Genomic DNA, 21,073 nt, shown 5'->3' on the forward strand with positions numbered 1-21,073 from the left:
GTTCTATTGTTTTAGGTGGTTAAGTGAGAAACCTTGCCATAAAGGAGGATGAGGTCAGACTTGAATGAGAGACAATCAACAGTAAAAATTCCAACAAAAATACCCATGGCATGGCAGTTGAGAAAACAGAAAAAACATTTTAAACTATTATCTCTCTTTTATGAAATATCCTTCAAACAAAGACACATGGGCTAAATAGGACAGAAAGAAACTTTTCTCAGAGAATGTCCCTGAGAAGAGTTTTTAACCATCGATTTAGAACTTTAAATATGTGTTTGTAGACCTTAAAACATGCAGATATTATTTATATTTGTTTAAAAGAATGCTTATTTCAAAAAATCTGAGTTAACATCAGTTTTAAGATATACCTTTCTATACCACTATAGAAAAAAGATATTTCTAATGAAACAGTGAATAGGTCAGTGATTACAAAACACAACCTGTTTTCAGGGAGGATAGAATGTGAAAAAAAAAAAGTGTTTTGAAATGGATATAATAGTAAATAGTCTCAAGTACTTCATGCAATCTTGTTACCTTATTCACAATGAAAATATCCTGGTGTAATTTTTTTTTTTGGAAGGTTATTGGAAACTTGTCCTTTTAAAAGGCATTTATTTACCTTTTGCGTCTACCAGGAGACATTAAACTGGCATGAGTTTTCCTTTCCTGAGGACCAGGAATGATATTTAAAGCCTCTCCAGCTGTATTTCAAGAGAACAAAGCAGTAAGTCAAGGAAACTGAATAGTTTTCTATACTTGAATTAACGAAATAAATAGCACTACAAAGTGATCATTATTTTATATTAAATTCAGTTAGTATACACTGAGTGCCTACTCTGTGCAAGGCATGGTAGAAGATATTAAGATATATAAAACATAATCTCTATGACTTAAGGTTTCATGATAAAATACCAAGTATAGTATAAGAATAGTCTCAACCAAAAATATCATGGCAGAACAGAATGATTATAAGAAGTATAAACTTAGCATACTGGGTGTTTTTACCCAGAGGTGTTAAAGAGGCTGGAGAAAAGATGGAAATAAGGGAGAACATAGTGGATGTCAATACATTTTACCTGTGCAGAAGAGAAAAGAGACTAGTCTAAGAACTGAGAGGTGGCACCTCAGTTCTGACCCCAACTCTGTTATTAACTAGACTTTTGCCCCTTAATATCATGTGTTTATAATAATTTCAAGTATATAAGAAGCAAGAAGTATCAGATGATCTCTAAGTTTATCCCTAGCTCTAAGATTCAGCCAGGAATATGCAGGATTTTCAATAGGTAGAGATGGAAAAACATTCCTAATTCCAGCAGGACAGACTACCATGAACAAAGATAAGAAGGTGGTGAAATATAATGCGCATTCCCTTCAAAATCAAGTAACAGGGTCTTTTCTATTAATGAAGAGAATTGAGAACTACAACAGAGTTCAAGGTTGAACTTCAGTTAGAACAGACATAAGAAGAATCCTAGATTAAAATGTCTCAGATTTAATAATATGCATATTTAATGGCAGATTTACCTAATGACTATTCTACTTCTAGCCTCTTATCTATTTTTTGCTATAATTTTATACCATGAATATAAAGACATTAGCACATCATCTCATTTATACAGTTTGATTAAAAACAAAATTTAAGAGTGCAAAATGTAAACTTACGGGTCATAGTGTCTTGTGACTGTGAATGGTTGACCACTACAAAATTTGACCTCAAAGGAGTTGAAATCTGGCCAGTTGGCCGAATAACTTGTGTAGCTGTCAAAGGAGAATTAGTAAATTGCCCTGAAAGATACGGTAAAGTCAGCAACTCTGAACTGACAGGAGCTGCTTGAGATGCAAGCCTTCTCTGCCGTTTGATTTCTGCAATTCCACTTCTTGTTCGGGCTGAAACACATGAGCATTTAAAAAAATTAACTCAATGTCAGAGTAGTTTGGGAATTTTAAGAAGTTTACATGATATGTGTTCTACTACATGTTTAACATGGTGGATCTACGGACTGAAAAACAGCCCTTAAAAATATCAATTAAGTTTACGTGATAATTTCAAAAGAAACAAACTAAAATTGAGTACATTCAAACTTTAAAAATCCAAGAATACATTTCTTCTGTCATAATTCACACTGATAACATCTCCACAAATTAGGAAACAGACTTATGGAATGAGAATTAAAAGATGTGAATACATGAGAGCCAATGAGAAAAATAAGGAATATTTAAAATGCTTATTTTTACAATAAATGAAAATATTATTTCCTAATATGATAACAGTACTTAGAAAAGCAGTAGTTTAAACAAAATATAAACTTAGCATACATGTATTGTTAACTAAAATGTTCATCTGACAGTAAGTTTGAGTTTAAAGTAATTCTGAACATTATTTATAGTTTAAAGTTGAATACCAACCTCTCTGATTGGCAGCAAAGCCTGGGGAACTCTGCATGCTCCTAATAAACAAAAGTAGTTTGACATTAAAAACTTCTGTTGCCAAATACATTCTGATTTAGTTACAGTCAGACCTGAAGTAAATTATGAGTTAAAAGGCAAGAAATCTCTCTCAGACAAAAAAGATATGCACTTTTTCTAGGTAACCAAATCTTATTTGCTTTAGAAGAGAAACAGTGGCATATAAACATACACACACACACACATAATTTTAATAATCAAGTTTCTATCCAATGCAATAAGAATTACAGAGCCTTGACATCCCACTATGAGTACAATTTGACTTGAATTTAGGAACTCAATATATTTAAGAAAGCTATATATAATATTTTACAATTATCAATTATCTTTTATGACTATAGAGATGCCTTCCCAGAGAAATTCTGATTTTACATATAACTCCATACATAAATACTTCAGAATCCAAGCTGATTTCAAAGGAGATCCTGCTTTCATCAAATTTATGACTATGACATTACTTCATAGAAGCTCTAAAGGAATAAAGCAAACAGATAAGAAAATTAACAATACAAGCTGATTCTCCTTTTACTATGAACTGAAGTTACCCATGTACTGATATTTTGTAAACAGTAAGACACTGTGCCATTGTCCTTAAAAATCTGTCAAATAAATCTCTACCAACAAGGACCACAGAACTTACCAAATCGAATAAGTTTTTTTTTTTTTTTTTTGGCCACACCCCATGGCATGAAGGACCTTAGTTCCCTGACCAGGGATGGAACCAACGTCCCCTGCATTGGAAGGCAAAGTCTTAACCACTGAACCACCGGGGAAGTCCTGAAGAAGCAGTTTTTTTGTTTTTTGGGGTTTTTTTTTGCGGTACGCGGGCCTCTCACTGCTGTGGCCTCTCCCTTTGCGGAGCACAGCCTCCGGATGCGCAGGCTCAGTGGCCATGGCTCACGGGCCCAGCCGCTCCACGGCATGTGGGATCTTCCCGGACCGGGGCATGAACCTGTGTCCCCTGCATGGGCAGGCGGACTCTCAACCACTGCGCCACCAGGGAAGCCCCGAATAAGCAGTTTTACTAGCACACGAACCAATCTTGGAGAACACCTGGCTAAGAGCCTTCTTTTTTTATGTAATACCTTGTCAATAAAATGTTGCAGTAACTTATAAATATTCATAGGTGTTAATTAAACTGTGAATGTCTTTGAGGATGTTTGCAAGGGGAGGAAAGATGAGGGTCAGAAAAGGGGAATAAGAGTAAGACTACTGGGCCTTCCCTGGTGGCACAGTGGTTAGGAATCTGCCTGTCAAGGCAGGGGACACAGGTTAGACCCTTGGTCCGGGAAAATCCCACATGCCACGGAGCAACTAAGCCCGTGCGCCACAACGAAGCCCACAGCCCTACTGCCCGCACACTGCAACTACTGAGCCGGCGTGCTACAACTACAGAAGCCCATGCTCCTAGAGCCGGTGCTCTGCAACAAGAGAAGCCACCTCTGGATGGACCTAGAGTCTGTCATACAGAGTGAAGTAAGTCAGAAAGAGAAAAACAAATACCATATGCTAACACATATATATGGAATCTAAAAAAAAAAAACAAAAAAAAAGGTTCTGAAGAACCTAGAGGTAGGACAGGAATAAAGACACAGACATAGAGAATGGACTTGAGGACACAGGGAGGGGGAAGGGTAAGCTGGGACGAAGTGAGAGAGTGAAATGGACATGTATACACTACCAAATGTAAAACAGATAGCTAGTGGGAAGCAGCCGCATAGCACAGGGAGATCAGGTCGGCGCTTTGTGACCACCTAGAGGGGTGGGATAGGGAGGGTGGGAGGGAGACGCAAGAGGGAGGAGATATGGGGATATATGTATAGCTGATTCACTTGTTATAAAGCAGAAACTAACACACCATTGTAAAGCAATTATACTCCAATAAAGATGTAGAAAAAAAAAAAGAGAAGCCACCTCAGTGAGAAGCCCACGCACTGCAACAAAGAGTAGCCCCTGCTAGCCGCAACTAGAGAAAGCCCACCCGCAGCAACAAAGACCCAATGCAGCACCCCCCAAAAAAAAAAAAAAAGTAAGACTACCAAATAAGATGTGGTACAGAGTTACACAGAAAGCATTTGGACCCATTCTAGCAGTTTAAACTGAGGAAAGAAACAAGGTCCCTCAAGTGGGGTATTCACTTGTAGCTGTTGGGGAAGGGTAAGAAACTATGGTTTACATACTAGACTCTAGTTAAATAAGATACATTCTAAAATTGATACCTATTCTAAGGATGGTGAAACTGGCATTCCAAGGCCCTGACATATGTAGAAGGCAGATATTAGTCCCATATGAAAATTTTGAAAGCAGAAGATTCAGAAGTATTACTATTCGTTTCTTTATAAGGGAAGAACAAAGGAGGCATGGATTCCACATATCAATTTTCTGCATGTGTAATGAAGATACAACTGTATAAGGCAAGCCACATGGGGCCCACGTTAGGAGATTTGCATTCACCAAGACTGGGACTAGGGCTTCCCTGGTGGTGCAGTGATTGAAGGTCCGCCTGCTGATGCAGGGGATGCGGGTACTTGCCCCGGTCTGGGAGGATCCCACATGCCGCGGAGCGGCTGGGCCCGTGAGCCGTGGCCGCTGAGCCTGCGCATCCGGAGCCTGTGCTCTGCAACGGGAGAGGCCACAACAGTGAGAGGCCCGCGTACCGCAAATAAAAAAAAAAAAAAAAAGACTGGGACTAGATTTGTATTCAGCCAGAGATCTGCCTCTAAATTGTTATGGGAACCTGGGAGTGCCATTAATTTCCTCATTTCTAAACATTTTATTAAAATAGGCAATTTATTTCAAATTATTTCAATCAAAGACAAAGAAATATCAAAAACCTATAATTTCAAAATTAGATCAGTGTTATATAAATGCACAGTGTAGGTCATAAGATTTATATGTGAAGTGATTCTTACATGCGTTTGCATTCCAAAATCATTATGCACATTCTGATAAGCTTATTGTATAAGCTCTTTATTACCTGATCTGAGAAAGTGTATGGTCTAACTTCTTCCACAGAGATGACAAAATTGCTGGGACATCATTTGATGTTTCTAAATCGTAAGAGGAAACGTTTCATAATACAGGTGGAGAAAATTCATCATTTAACTTAACAGACACAGAAAATCAATATGGAAAACTTATCTCTCAGCTGTTGACATTTTGTTGGGAACTGAGAAATAAGCCTATCTTGTAAAAGACCTGCAGAGCTACAACGAGGCTGCTTTCTTTGCTCAAGCCATTAAGAATCAGATACAATACGATGGAAGAGGAAACTTGTGAAAACTACGCAGGTTTTTTAGATCAGTAATTTTATATTTTCTTTGAAATAAAAAAGACAAACTATTTTAAATCTTTCTTCTATTATCATGTGACATTTGAAAGTAAATTAAAATAATTTGACTTATAAATTAAATTTATAAAATTATACAACCCCCTGTGGAGTGTGGAAATTAGTTTCCTACATCCAATGTTTTCATGTCCAAATCACCATGACTGCTCAGCAACTACTCAGAATTACAAGTAAAATTCCTGAGGACGAATTAGTCTTTTTCAGGATGTGTTCTAAAGCCACAATGACAGGAAATTCATAAGGTATTTAAATTCTTTACTATATACTTATAAAAGCTCAAACCAGAGAAAGCTACCCAACATAAAAGTAGGATATAAACCTTTGTATTGCAATAACATATTGTTTCTGAGGTCATTTACACATTAAACATTCCTGTAAGATAGGTAAAATAGTTTGGGAAAAGAAAACCTTCAGGCCCTGAACTTCTAGGCTTATTACTCTCTACAGTTTCTAGTTTTGTGATCTTGGAAAAGTCATCTGGCTTCTTTAATCCTCAATTTTCTGATACTTAAGAACAGGTCTAAACAATCGACAACTCTCACTGGATTATTTTAAGGACTGAGATAAAAGCTATGAAAGCACATAGCACAATGCTGCAATAGACAGTACTCAATAAATGTTAAGCTTTTTAAAAAAATGTTATCATTTACACTAATTCTTTACTGCTGAGTCTTTTAACATGTTGTAAACTATAGAAATAACCAATATGAGAGAATAAATCTAACTTTCTCCTTAAGACATGAATTTAGGAAAGTATTATTTTATACTTATCACTCAATAAAAATGAACTATTTAATTAGATATTTCACAGTAAATTTTATCTCATCATAGTTGACACAAGTTTTCTTATGGCTTTTAAGAAGTATTAATATCCTTTAAAAATTATTTCTAATTAAAAATATTAGATAAATGCTGTATAAAACTCACAAAAAAATCCCTGAACCTGAATTCTTACCTTTTGCTTTCATAGCTACATATTCATTCAAAATTGTTGTCAAATTTTTTCCAAATAAAGACTGAAAAGAAAAAGATCAAGCATTACCAAAACCAAATAATACTACCAATAATTTCCCACTACAAAATATTTCACCATAAAAATTAATAAAAGATCTGGATTACAGAGCAGATGATAAAGAAATGGTGAAGAGCAGGTCATCAAAGATGGAAACAGTCGCTTGTCAGGGGGTGAATCAAATCTTCTAAAGGTAAAGAACCTTGTCTGTTTGAATAAGATATTGTGACTATGTTTCTTTAGCTAAGATAGTACAATGGCAGGAGTGCAGTTTTCATTTGGGAGGCAGGGATCCAGTCACACAAATGAGGACCCACTCCTAATCTGCCCTTTCTATCCTGAATGCCATGTGAACCTGCCAAAGAACAAAGTAAAAAAATTGAGTGTAAGAGATATCCTTCCCAAGGATCAGTACCTTGTTATTTTCACTTCTATCATCTCATAAAGTCATTCCCCACTGCCCCCATTCCTATCAGTAATTAAAGGGCAGGCTTTTATTACCTCAAGTTTGAGGTCCTATAATAGAACAGGGAAGAGCCAAGGATTTTTAGAGCAGACAGTTCTGGTTTTAAGTTCAACATTTACTGCATGTGTGAAAAATCACCCAGATTTTCTAAGGCTTACTTTCATATATAAAAATGACTTCCTAATGACTTAAGACATATGACTTCTTAATTAATACAATCTTTTGTGGTGAAGATTGATGATAAATGTAACATATCTAAGACAATGTCTACACATAGGTGATTACTTCCCTTTCCCCTCCTGAACTTTCATAGCAGATCCCTATTTTATTCTTCTGTGTCATTAAAAAATTTTTTTATTTTATATTATAGTTGATTAACAATGCTGTGTTAGTTTCAGATGTACAGCAAAGTGATTCAGTTATACATATACATGTATCTATTCTTTTTCAAATTCTTTTCCTATGTAGGTTATCACAGAATATTGAGCAAAGTCACCTGTGCTATATAGTAGGTCACTGTTGGTTATCTATTTTAAATATAGCAGAGTGTACATGTCAATCCAAAACTCCCAATCAATCCCTCCTCCCCCCTCCCCCCACCGGTAACCATAAGTTCGTTCTCTAAGTCTGTTTCTGTATTGTAAAAAAGTTCATTTATATTATTTTTTAGAAGATTCCGCATATAAGTGATATATTTGTCTTTCTCCATCTGACTTACTTCACTTAGTATGATAATCTCCAGGTCCATCCATGCTGCTGCAAATGGCATTATTTCATTCGCTTTAATGGCTAATATTCCATAGTATATATGTACCACATCTTCTTTACCCATTCATCTGCTGATGGACATTTAGGTTGTTTCCATGCCTTGCCTATTGTAAAAAGCGCTGAAATGAACATTGGGGTGCATGTATCCTTCCGAACCACGTTTTTCTCCAGATACATGTCCAGGAGTGGGATTGCTGGATCATATGGTAGCTCTGTTTTTAGTTTTTTAAGGAACCTCCATACTGTTCTCCATAGAGGCTGTACAAATTTACCTTCCCACCAACAGCATAGGAGGGTTCCCTTTTCACGCTCTCTCCAGCATTTGTTTGTAGACTTTCTGACGATGGCCATTCTGACTGGTGTGAAGTGATATCTCATTGGAGTTTTGATTTGCATTTCTCTAGTAATCAGCGATGTTGAGCATCTTTTCATGTGCCTCTTAGCAATCCGTATGTCTTCTTTGGAGAAATGTCTATTTAGGACTTCTGCCCATTTTTTGATTGCATCACTCATTCTTTTGATATTGAGCTGCATGAGCTGTTTGTAAATTTTGGAGATTAATCCCTTGTCGGTCACATCATTTGCAAATACTTTCTCCCATTCTGTGGATTGTCTTTTCATTTTCTTTATGGTTTTCTTTGCTGTGCAAAAGCTTTTGGGTTTAATTAGGTCCCATTTGTCTATTACTGTTTTTATTTCCATCACTCTAGGAGATGGATACAAAATAACATTCTTGCAATTTATATCAGAGTGTTCTGCCTATGTTTTCCTCTAGGAGTTTTATAGTATCCCACCTCACAATTAGGTCTTTAATCCACTTTCACTTTGAGTTTATTTTTTTGTATGATATTAGAGAGTGTTCTAATTTCACTTTTTTACATGTAGCTGTCCAGTTTTCCCAGCACCACTTATTGAAGAGACTGTCTTTCCTCCATTGTATAATCTTGCCTCCTCTGTCGTAAATAGACCATAAGTGTGTGGGTTTATTTCTGGGCTTTCTACCCTGTTCCACTGATCTATATTTCTGTATTTGTGCCAGTACCATACTGTTTTGATGACTCTAGCTTTGTAATATAGTTTAAAGTCAGGGAGCCTGATTCCTCCAGCTCCGTTTTTCTTTTTCAAGATTGCTTTGGCTATTTGGGGTCTTTTGTGTCTCCATACAAACTAAAACATTTTTTGTTCCAGTTCTGTGAAAAATGCCATTGGAAATTTGATAGGGATTGAATTGAACCTGTAGATGGCCTTGGGTAGTATAGTTATTTTGACAATACACATTCTTCCAAGAACATGGTATCCATCTATTTGTGTCATCTTTGATTTATTTTCATCAGCATCTTATAGTTTTTGGAGTACAGGTCTTTTGCCTCCTTAGGTAGGTTTATTCCTAGGTATTTTATTCTTTTTGATGCGATGGTAAATGGGATTGTTTCTTTCTTTCTGATCTTTTGTTGTTAGTGTACAAGAATGCAAGAGATTTCTGTGTATTAATTTTGTATCCTGCAACTTTACTTAATTCACTGATGAGTTTAGTACTTTTCTGGTAGCATCTTTAGGATTTTCTATGTATAGTGTCGTCATCTGCAAACAGTGACAGTTTCATTTCTTCTTTTCCAATTTGGATTCCTTTTATTTCTTTTTCTTCTGACTGCTGTGTGTAGGGCTTCCAAAACGATGTTGAATAAAAGTGGCAAGAGTGAACATCCTTGTTTTTGTTCCTGATCTTAGAGGAAATGCTTTCAGCTTTTCATCACTGAGCATGATGTTAGCTGTAGTTTTGTCAGATACTGCCTTTATTATGTTGAGGTAGGTTCCCTCTATTCCCACTTTCTGGAGAGTTTTTTTTATCATAAATTGGTGTTGAATTTTGTTAAAAGCTGTTTCTGCATCTATTGAGATGATCATATCATTTTTATTCTTTAATTTTTTGATGTGGTGTATCACACTAATTGATTTGTGTATACTGAAAAATCCTTGCATCCCTGGGATAAATCTCACTTGATCATGGTGTATGATCCCTTTTACTGTATTGTTGGATTTGGTTTGCTAGTATTTTGTAGAGAATTTTTGTGTCTATGTTCATTAGTGATACTGGCCTGTAATTTTCTTTTTCTTGTGGTATCTTTGTCTGGTTTTGGTATCGGGGTGATAGTGGCCTCACAGAATGAGTTTGGGAATGTTCTCTCCTCTGCAATTTTTTGATATAGTTTCAGAAGGATAGGTAACTCTTCTCTAAATGTTTGACAGAATTCACCTGTGAAGCCATCTTGTCCTGGACTTTTGTTTGCTGGGAGTTTTTTAGTCAGTTTCAATTTCATTACTTGTGATTGGTCTGTTCATATTTTCTATTTCCTCCTAGTTTAGTCTTGAGAGATTGTACCTTTCTAAGAATTCATCCCTTTCTTCTAGGTTGTCCATTTTAGTGACATAGAGTTGCTTGTGGTACAGTAGCTTCTGTGTTATTTGAAGTCTGAGAAGTTAAGGGATACACCTAATACTAACGTGATCATTATATCCTCCTTTATTTTTAGTAGCTAAAAAAACATTTGCTGAATGGATGCTATACAATGAATTATGTCCACATAAATTCACGTGAGGTCACAGCAAGAAGGTGGTCGTTTATAAGCCAGGAAGACAGCCTTCACCATGATCTGAAACAGGGGCACTTGATCTTGGTCTTTCCAGCCTCCAGAACCATGAGAAGTAAAAATGTGGGTGGTAGATTTGCTTGTAGTTACTAGGGTATTACTGCAGCTAAGCCCCCATAGCACACAGAGTTACACACACAGATATGCTAATCCACATATACCAAAAATCTGGGGCTTCCCTGGTGGTGTAGTGGTTGAGAGTCTGCCTGCCGATGCAGGGGACATGGGTTCGTGCCCTGGTCTGGGGAGATCCCACATGCCGCGGAGCGGCTAGGCCGGTGGGCTATGGCCACTGAGCCTGCATGTCTGGAGCCTGTGCTCCGTAACGGGAGAGGCCACAACAGTGAGAGGCCCGCATACCCCCCCCAAAAAATCTGTATTTCTGTATATAACTGTACATATATTAAAATAAACTTTCATAATCTTCATAACTGATATATCTGACTATATAATTTAATGCTACAGGTCTCATTCTTATGCTTATTTGTACTTTCTTTCTCACAGAGAAACCTGGCTCCCATCATCTATATTAATTTACTTGTTAAAGTTGCTAATTTAGAAGAATTCAGAAGAAGTTAAGATTCATTCATGTTATTACATGAATCAACAGTGCTGCTTTTTACTGCTTACTAGTAGGAATGTACCAGTTTGTTTATTCATTCACTTGCTGAAAGACATCTTGGTTATTTTCAGTTTTTTACCACCACAGATAAACATCAGCATGTAAGTTTTTCTGTGAATATAAGTTTTTCAATTTACTTGGGTAAATATCTGGTTGTATGAATGCTGGGTCACATGGGGCCCAGTTGTTTAACTTTATAAACAACCGACAATCTGTTTTGCAAAGCGGCTGTATGATTTTGCATTGTCATCAGCAATGAATTAGAGTTTTTGTTGCTCTGCATCTTTGCCACCAAGAATCTGACAAACTTTAAAAATTGTTTTTTATAGTAGTCATTCTAATATGTATGTATCAGTATCTGATTGGAGTATTAATTTTCATTTTCCTAATGACTAATAATGTGGAGTATTTTTTTCACATGCTTATTGCCATTCCTGTATTTTCTTTGGGGAAGGGTCTTCAGATCTCTTGCCCACTAAAGAAAAAATTCAGTTAAAAAAAAAGTTTCCTATATATTCTGGGCACAATTCCTTTTTCAGAGCTGCAAATATTTTCACCTAGCTTATGGCTTCTCATTCTTTTAATATTGTCTCTTATAGAGCAAAAATTTTAAATTTTTATAACGTTGAATTTATCAAATTTTCATTTTTTAGTCAGTGCTTTTAGCTTCATGTCTAAAAATTCATTACCAAAACCAAGATTGCACAGTTTCTCCTATGTTTTCTTCTGAAAGTCTTATAGTTCTATGTTCTACATCTTGATCTATTATCCACTGTTGGTTAATTTTTGTATGAGGTATGGGTAAAGGTTCTTCTTTTTCTTTTTTTTAAAATCTGGATGTCTAATTGTTCTATCACCACTTGTTGTTAAGATCATCCTTTCTCTAGTGAATTGCCTTTGTGCTTTTGTCAGAAAAATCACATTTGGACTCTCTATTTTGTTCCACTGATCTTATGCCTAACTATCTCCTAATGCCACTCAATCCTGATCACTACTGCTGGTTAGTAAGTCTTAAGGTCGAGTAATGTGAGTCCTTGAACATATCCTTTTTAAGAACTGTTTGGGTTATTCTTCCACAACACTACTTAAGTGGTACCTGTGCTCCTACTCCAAGGGGCCAGCACTGCACATCAGCAAGCTGGCAGCAGTAGTGGCTGGGCCTCAGACCCCCAGTTTGAAGGATAGCCCTGCCCACCACCACACCCACAGCAGCTGCGGCCCAACCACAACAGGAAGGTTGGAAGGTGCACACAGCCCACACAGTGGATATCCCTGGAGCACCTGGCTCTGGTGACAGGGGGATTCTACCACTGAGCCCACCGGACACCTTCTACATAAAGCCACTCTTTCAAGACCAGGATAATACATAGAAACAAATACAGAGAGCTAGGCAAAATGAAGAGACAAAGGAATACCTTACAAACAAAACAAGATAAAACCCCAGAAAAAGAACTAAACAAAAGAGAGATTAGCAATTTACCAGCTAAAGAGTTTAAAGTAATAGTCATAAAGATGCTCACTGAACTTGGGAGAAGAACTGATGAACTCAGGTGAGAACTTCAACAAAGAGAAAATACAAAAAAGAACCAATGAGAACTGAAGAATACAATAACCGAAGTGAAAATAACACTACAGACAATCAACAGATTAGAGAATGCAGAAGAATGGATCAGCAATCTGGAAGACAAGGTAGCAGAAATCACCCAATTAAAACAGAAAAGATTGAAAAAAAATGAGGATAGTTTAAGGGATCTCTGGGACAACGTCATGCACACTAACTTTCCCGTAATAGGGATTCCAGAAGGAGAAGAGTGAGAGAGAAAAGAAGAGAAAACCCATCTGAAGAAATAATGGCTGAAAACGTCCCTAACTTGTCAAAGGAAAAGACATCCAAATACAGAAAGCATAGAGTCCCATACAAAATTAACCGAAAGAGACCCACACCAAGACACATTATAATTTAAATGTCAAAAGTTAAAGAGAAACAGAGAATCTTAAAATCAGCAAGTGAAAAACAACTAATTACATACAAGAGAACCCCTATAAGATGATCAGAGGATTTTTCAGCAGAAACGTCACATGCCACAAGTGACTGGCACAACATATTGAAAGTGCTGGAAAAAATAACCAAACAACCAAGAATACTCTACCTGGCAAGATTATAATTCAGAAATGAAGGATACAGTTTCCCAGATGAACAAAGCCAAAGGAGTTCATCACCACTAAACTGACCCTATAAGTAATGTTTAAAGGGACTTCTTTAAATGGAAAGGCCAAAACTAGAAATAAGAAAATTATGAAAGAAAAATATCTCACTGGTAGAGACAAACACATAGTAAAGGTAGTGGATCACCCACTATAAAGCTAGTACGAAGGTTATATACGGTCTACAACAGACTCAGTTGTTCAAATCTAAAGACACACAAAGAGTAAAAATGAAGAGATGGAAAAATATTCCATGCAAATGGAAATGAAAATAAAGCTGGGGTAGCAATACCTGTATCAGATAAAACAGACTTTAAAACAAAGACAAAGAAAGGCATTTCATATCGATAAAGTGATCAATGATCTTTTAAGTGGGTGCTACTTTAACAAAAATCAGCTATTGTCAATAAACCAATTCAACACAAACAAATCTGATACTGGACTGCAAGTTAATGTTAAGAATGTGATTACGGGCTTCCCTGGTGGTGCAATGGTTGAGAGTCCGCCTGCCGATGCAGGGGACATGGGTTTGTGCTCCAGTCTGAGAAGATCCCACATGCCACGGAGCGGCTAGGCCCGTGAGCCATGGTCGCTGAGCCTGCACGTCCGGAGCCTGTGCTCCACAACGGGAGAGGCCACAACAGTGAGGGCCCGCATACCGCAAAAAAAAAACCCAAAAAAACAAAAAAACAGGGCCTCCCTGGTGGCGCAAGTGGTTGGGAGTCCGCCTGCCGATGCAGGGGATACGGGTTCGTGCCCCGGTCTGGGAGGATCCCATGTGCCGCGGAGCGGCTGGGCCCGTGAGCCATGGCCGCTGAGCCTGCGCGTCCGGAGCCTGCGCGTCCGGAGCCTGTGCTCCGCGACGGGGGAGGCCACAGCAGTGAGAGGCCCGCATACCGCAAAAAAAAAAAAAAAAAAAAAAACAATGTGATTAGGACTTCTTTGGATTTGTGAACAATGTTTTTGGTAGCTTTACAAATATAATAATTATAAAGTATTTGGCAGACAGGATAAATTAACTCTGGATTACAACTTATGATATTGTGAACTTAAAAAAGTCTAATAAAAAGTTTATTGAGTATTTTTCTCTGAATGCTCTCATTCTTTAAAATTATTGTCATTAAATAAATGAAGAGCCCAAGAGTATCCAATCATTTGCGGTGAAGATCCAAAATCCCTGAAACTGTTGGGATCATATGTGTTATGTATTTAATTTTTAAAAGCGGTTTAATGTTCACAATAAAATTGAGAGGAAGGTACAGAGATTCTCCATAAATTCCTGCTTCCACAATTGCAATGCCCCCCCTATTATCAGCATCACTCCCAAATGTGTATTAAATTTCAGTTTTTTTTAGATTTTGAGATAATGCCTATTATTCCTGGACATAAACTGTGTATTATGTAATAACTCCTGTGGGGTTGGGGCAGCAGCTCACAATCTAAAATTAACATTTCTACAACTAAATGGATAAATAGTTAGAGTGGGATTTTTAAAAAGGGCTATAAATATCAGTTCAAATTAGGTCCTGCTGTCAAAAGAGTTGTGGATCTGGATCACTCTTGTAAAATGTTATCATCAATTTGCTGATGCTGAGTATGTGCCTGGTAGATATTCAGTAAATTAGGAAAATCACTTCCTAATTGGTATCAAAGTGAAAGCTGATTACAGTAAGTCCCTTACATATGAATGAGTCCCATTCCAAGAGCTCATTTGTTAAGTCCAACAAAGTTAGCCTAGGTACCCAACTAACACAATCAGCTATATAGTACTGTATTTTAATAGGTTTATAATACTTTTCACACAAATAATACATAAAAAACAAACACAAAAAATAAAGAAAACATTTTTAATCTTACAGTACAGTACCTTGAGAAGTTCAGTAGTACAGTACAATAGCTGGAATACAGGGGCTGGCATTGAGTCAAAAGGCAAGAAGAGTTACTGACTGGAGGAGGGAGAGGAGGTGGGAGACGGTAGAGGTGAAGGATCGTCAGCAATAGGAGATGGAGGGCAAACTACAATTTCACTCACGCCTGACGTTGATGGCACAGGTTCTAGTTCCTTGCTGGATTCAATTCCATCTATCCTCTTGAAAAAACGACCCAGTGATGTCTGGGTAGTAGCATTTCGCATCTTTGAAAGTTTGCAATTTGAAGGTTCGTATGTAGGGAACTTACTCTATTTCCCTTAGGCAGACACAGGGCTTTCTGTGTCACATCGTTAGCCATCCCCCTTAAATGAATGGATTAGATGTAGTTTGTTTGTTTATTCTTGAAAAAACTATTTGAACAACAAAAGGATGTAAATGGTACCTTGCAGATCAGACATAGTCAATAAATGGCCATTTCAAAACGAAAACAAACAAAAAACTTGTTGGGATTTTGACTGTAATGAATGTATAGATCAAAATTTGGAGAACAGATGTCTTAACAATATTGAGTTGCTCATTCCATGAACACAGAGTATCTCTTTTTATTCAAGTCTTTGATTTCTTTCATGTAGATTTTAGCATACAGATTTTATGCATATTTTTTTAGATGTATTACCTAAGTATTTTAGTTTTGTTTGTTTGTTGGGTGCTACTGTAAATGGTATATATATTTTTTAATTCCACTTCCCGTGGTTCATTGTAGGTATAAAGAAATATGATGGACTTTCGTACACTTTGTATCCTGTGACCTTGCTAAACTCCAGAAGTTTTGTAGGTTTTTTTAGGTTTCCTCCATAGATAATCATGTTGTCTGTTGACAGCTGAAATGAATCTAAAGACCCATGTTTAAAATAAAATGACAAAATACCATTTCAAATAATGTAGTTCTAGCATATACCCATTAAATACCAAACAATGCTCTACTGGTCTAGTGATATTTAAAAAAGAGGTGACAACAAGATATCAAAATATCTGTTTTATATTTGTCTGAAGTAAGCAACTATAGGAAAAGCAAATATAGGAAAGATTGGACTGCTATATAATGCCATAGACCAGGTGGCTTGTTTCTCATTGTTCTGCAGGCTGGGAAATCCAAGATCAAGTTGGCAGATGATTTGGTTCCTGGTGAGGACCGATTTCCTGGTTTGTAGACATCCTCCTTCTTGTGTGTGCACATGGACATTTCTCTGTCTTTCACTTTTTAAATCCCATCATGAGGGTCCCAACTTCATGTCCTAATCTAAACCTATTTACTTGGGCCTCCCTGGTGGCGCAGTGGTTAAGAGTCCGCCTGCCGATGCAGGGGATACGGGTTCGTGCCCCGGTCTGGGAGGATCCCATATGCCGCGGAGCGGCTGGGCCCGTGAGCCATGGCCGCTGGGCCTGCGCATCCGGAGCCTGTGCTCTGCAACGGGAGAGGCCACAACAGTGAGAGGCCCGCATACCGCAAAAAGAAAAAAAAAAAAAAAAAAAAAAAAGAGTAAACCTATTTACTTTCCAAAGGCCTTACCTCTAAATACCATAAACTGAGGGGTGGGGTTTCAATATATGAATTTTGGAGGGATACAAATATTTAGTCCATAACAGGCAGTAAACAAGTAAGCCCCAAAATAAGCAGTAGTGAAACTAATTAGAAATGAGGGTGTCATTTTGAAACTGACTCTCAAAGTCAAAGATGGAACTCACTTCCCAGCTTAGACATAAATGTATGAAAAACAGAGCTGGCCTTCTTTAGGTCTTTCCACCCATACATGAATCAAACTATCAAATTTCTGCCCATTTTGATTTTGCTAATGAGCTGATTTTTAAGACCATGTTTATAGTGTCTTATGTGGGTCAATGATGAAATATTTCCTTAAAGAACAAATCACTCACCAGTAAGCAGGCTGGGATAAAACCTTCATCTGTACAGTGTTCTGCATATTCTTTTAAATTTGAACTTTCCAAAATAAAAGCCTGGCAGGTAGAAGTAAGGTTCTCTTGTTGTAAGTAACCTAAAGGAAAAATAAAATGTAACTCAGTAATTTTAGTAAATGCAGTACTTTCAATTAAAACTGCTGTTGAAAATACTACAGCAGTTTCATATCATAAATGTAACTTCAGGTGAACATGACGGGATTCTACAGCCTTGCCCGAAACACCAGTTTGTGCTGCAGTACAAAGCAGAATTCATAAAACAGCTGTTCGAAAAGAAAAACTCTAGCTAATATGCTATAAAGCCATAGTAAACAAAACAGTATGGTACTGGCATAAAAACAGACAAATAGATCAGTGGAACAGAACTGAGAGCCTAGAAAAAATCCACAGCATAAATGGTCAACTAAATTTGACAAGGGAGCCAAGAATACTCAATGGAGAAAAAAAATCTGTTCAACAAATGGTGCTAGAAAAATTGGATATTCACATGTAAAAGAGTGAAACTAGACCCTTATCTTACACCACTCACAAAAATTAACTTGAAATGGATTAAAGACTTAAACATAAGACCTGAAAGCAAGAAACTCCTAGAAGAAAACAGGAAAAAAGCCCTTTGACAGGGGTCTTGGCAATGATTTTCTGGCTTTGACACCTAATGCACAAGTTACAAAATAAAAAGTAAACAAGTTGGAATATATCAAATTAAAAAGCTTCTGCACAGCAAAAGAAGCCCATCAACAAAATGAAAATACAACCTATGGAATGGGAAAAATATTTCCACATTTCTATCTGATAAGGGGTTAATAACCCAAATTATAAATAAAGAACTCATAAAATTCAAGAGCAAGAAACCAAGTTATCCAATTAAAAAGTGGCAAAAGACCTGAAGAGACATTTCTCCAAAGAAGATACATAAAAGGCCAATAGGTAAATGAAATGATGCTCAGCATCACTAGCCATTAGGAAATGCAAATCAAAATCACAATGAGATATCATCTCATGCCTGTTAGAATGGCCATCACCAAAAAGACATGGAGAGGATGTGTAAATCAGGGAACCCTTGTGTACCGTTGGTGAGATTGAAAACTGATACAGCCACTACGGAAAACAGTATGGAGGATCCTCAAAAAATTAGAACTACCATATGATCCAGCAATTCCACTTCTGGGAATATATCCAAAGGAAAGAAAAACCACTATCTTGAAAAGATATCTGTGCCCCCTGTGTTCATAGCAGCATGATTTACAATAGCCAAGGCATGGAAACAAGCTAAATGTCCACTGATGAATGTATGGATAAATAAGTTGTGGTGTATATATACACACAATGGAGTATTATTCAGCCATTAATAAAAAAATGAAATCTTGACATTTGGGACAACATAGATAGAACTTGAGAGTATTATGGTAAGTGAAATAACTTAGGCCAAGACAGACAAATGCTATATGATCTCACTCATATGTGGAATCTTAAAAACAAAAACAAAAAAACCCCACTGAACTCACAGAAAAAGAGACCAGATTTGTGGTTACCAGAGGCAGGGGATGGAAGGAGAGGCAATCAGAAAACGGTGGTCAGAAGGTACAAATTTCCAGTTACAAGATAAATACAGTTGACCCTTGAACAATGCTGGGGCTAAGGGCATCGACCCTCCACACAGTCGAAAAATCCATGTATAACTATAGTTGGCCCTCCAAATCCGAGGTCCACATACGCAGATTCAACCAACTATGGATCGTGTAGTACTGTAGTGTGTGTTTGTTGAAAAAAAAATCCACATGTAAGTGGACCCGCACAGTTCAAATCTGTGTTGTTTAAGGGTCAACTGTAAATACTAGGGACTGTAAGTACATTGCAATATAGTAAGTGACTATACTTAATGCTGCTGTATGATATATATGAAAATTGTTAGGAGATTTAATCGATCCTAAGAGTTCTCAACACAAGGAAAAAAAAATTTTTTTTTGCTTTCTCTTTTTATTGTATTTATGTGAGATGATAAAGGCTAACTGAACTTACTGCAGCAATCATTTCACAATATATATGTCAAACCATTATGCTGTACACCTTAAACTTACACAGTGATGCATATCAATTACATCTCAATAAAACTGGAAAAAACCAAAACTCCCAGAAACTCTAGCTAACCCAGAAAAATAAGGTGTTTGATAAAGTGCAATTACTGCACAGTAATGCTTACAGGAGAAACAATAAAGTAACAATAAATAACAAGAGAACCAATAAGTGATAAATGTTCTACTCCATAACCTCCACATTAACTAGGTTAGAAGATGGTATAAATTAACTTATTGGATTATGAAAAAAATTACATTCTCTCAACATTGCAATTTACCTGTATATTTCACTTATTTGCCTAATGGTTTAAAAAAAAACTGAAGAGAAGACCTACTTTGTATGAAATGTAAGAAAGGCACTCCTTTGCTTTTTAATTTCTGCCCTTTGGGAATCAAAGCATTAACTATTTAAACCAGAACTTTAACATTCACACCTAACTGACATTTATGAAACAATATCATGTACCAGTGCTTTGTACTTTCATATATATGAACACTGTCTTGACTAGCATCCTATCCTTGTTTTTTTTATTTCTTAGCATCACTGAGGTTCAACTAACCAACTCTATAAGCGGTAGTATAGCAGAAAAAGAACACTAGATAGGATATCAGGAGACAAGGTTCTTATTCTATTGTGTTAAAATAAGCACTGTGTCTTTGGGGGAAAAAAGCACTTAAATTCTTCCAGAGTAAGATACTTCATCTATGAGGCATCACACCTGCCTTGACTTGTGAATCAAATCTGGTTATTTCCTTGTGTAAAGCTGAAGGGTTCACATCATTTCCCACAGCTCTCAGGTTAAACTTCTAAATCCTGAGCAGCTTCAGCAGGAATGGAAGAGTAAGGACCTCCAAAAGTCCTCTCTTCTATAAAAGCAATGAGAACACTGGCACAAATTATTAAACTTTTACAGAACTCTGAAAATAATCATTGTCTTGCAAAAAAATCTGTGAGCATTTATGAAGAAAAATGGCTGAATGTCAGTAAGGACAATGAACACTGTGGCATTTTAACTTCCTCTATTTTCATGCTCATCTCTCCGAGTGGTATACTTGAAAATCAACAGCCTGCAAATGCAGTGAAAACCAGCAGCCCAGTAGAAAACGGACAGATCAGATGAAGCTGGAATCTTTCCCAAGTCCCATTCCCAGAAACTGTCATTATTTGATTTGTGTGACAACTCCATGTAAAACCTCACTTGCATGGCTTATCTTTGAATTGAATCAAAGTTCACCCTGTGTAAACCTTCTCCTTGGAGGTGTTTTTGTTAAATCAATCGGCAGAAACTGTTTAACACTACAGCTGCCTATGACAGAGATAATGGTTGGGACAAAAAACAAGCTAAACAAACAAACTCAAAAAGAAAAGCTGGGGAATGAGAAGTCTGTAGGGGGATTTTAAAAGCTCTGACATACTCCTGGGACACTAGAAGGCCATGTGCCAATGTAGGGTACCATGTGTATTCAGAAAAGATCTGACAAAGCCCTAAGCGCTCACCTCTGGCTGACCATAAGCCTCTGACAAGCAGGAAGTGAAGGCTAAGGCAAAGCTGTCAAATGCTTAGCTGAATGTTGAAGCATACCCCAATGTACACACAGCCCCCTAGCAAACAG

At 37.0% G+C, this 21,073-nt stretch overlaps 1 protein-coding gene across 1 annotated transcript in view; it reads right to left on the minus strand.

The window, feature by feature from the left end:
• The window catches only part of LOC132493705 (protein NPAT), a 55,127-nt gene that overhangs the window by 21,189 nt on the left and 12,865 nt on the right, over positions 1-21,073 (minus strand). The window contains exons 2-7 of the mRNA XM_060104464.1: positions 17,343-17,461; positions 6,771-6,831; positions 5,444-5,516; positions 2,407-2,447; positions 1,663-1,887; positions 620-701 (exon numbers count right to left, since the gene is read on the minus strand). Of these exons, the coding sequence (XP_059960447.1) occupies positions 620-701; positions 1,663-1,887; positions 2,407-2,447; positions 5,444-5,516; positions 6,771-6,831; positions 17,343-17,461 (601 nt within the window). The remainder of the gene's footprint in view (positions 1-619; positions 702-1,662; positions 1,888-2,406; positions 2,448-5,443; positions 5,517-6,770; positions 6,832-17,342; positions 17,462-21,073) is intronic.

Source organism: Mesoplodon densirostris, chromosome 7, assembly GCF_025265405.1.
Source record: "Mesoplodon densirostris isolate mMesDen1 chromosome 7, mMesDen1 primary haplotype, whole genome shotgun sequence".
Lineage (NCBI taxonomy): Eukaryota > Metazoa > Chordata > Mammalia > Artiodactyla > Ziphiidae > Mesoplodon > Mesoplodon densirostris.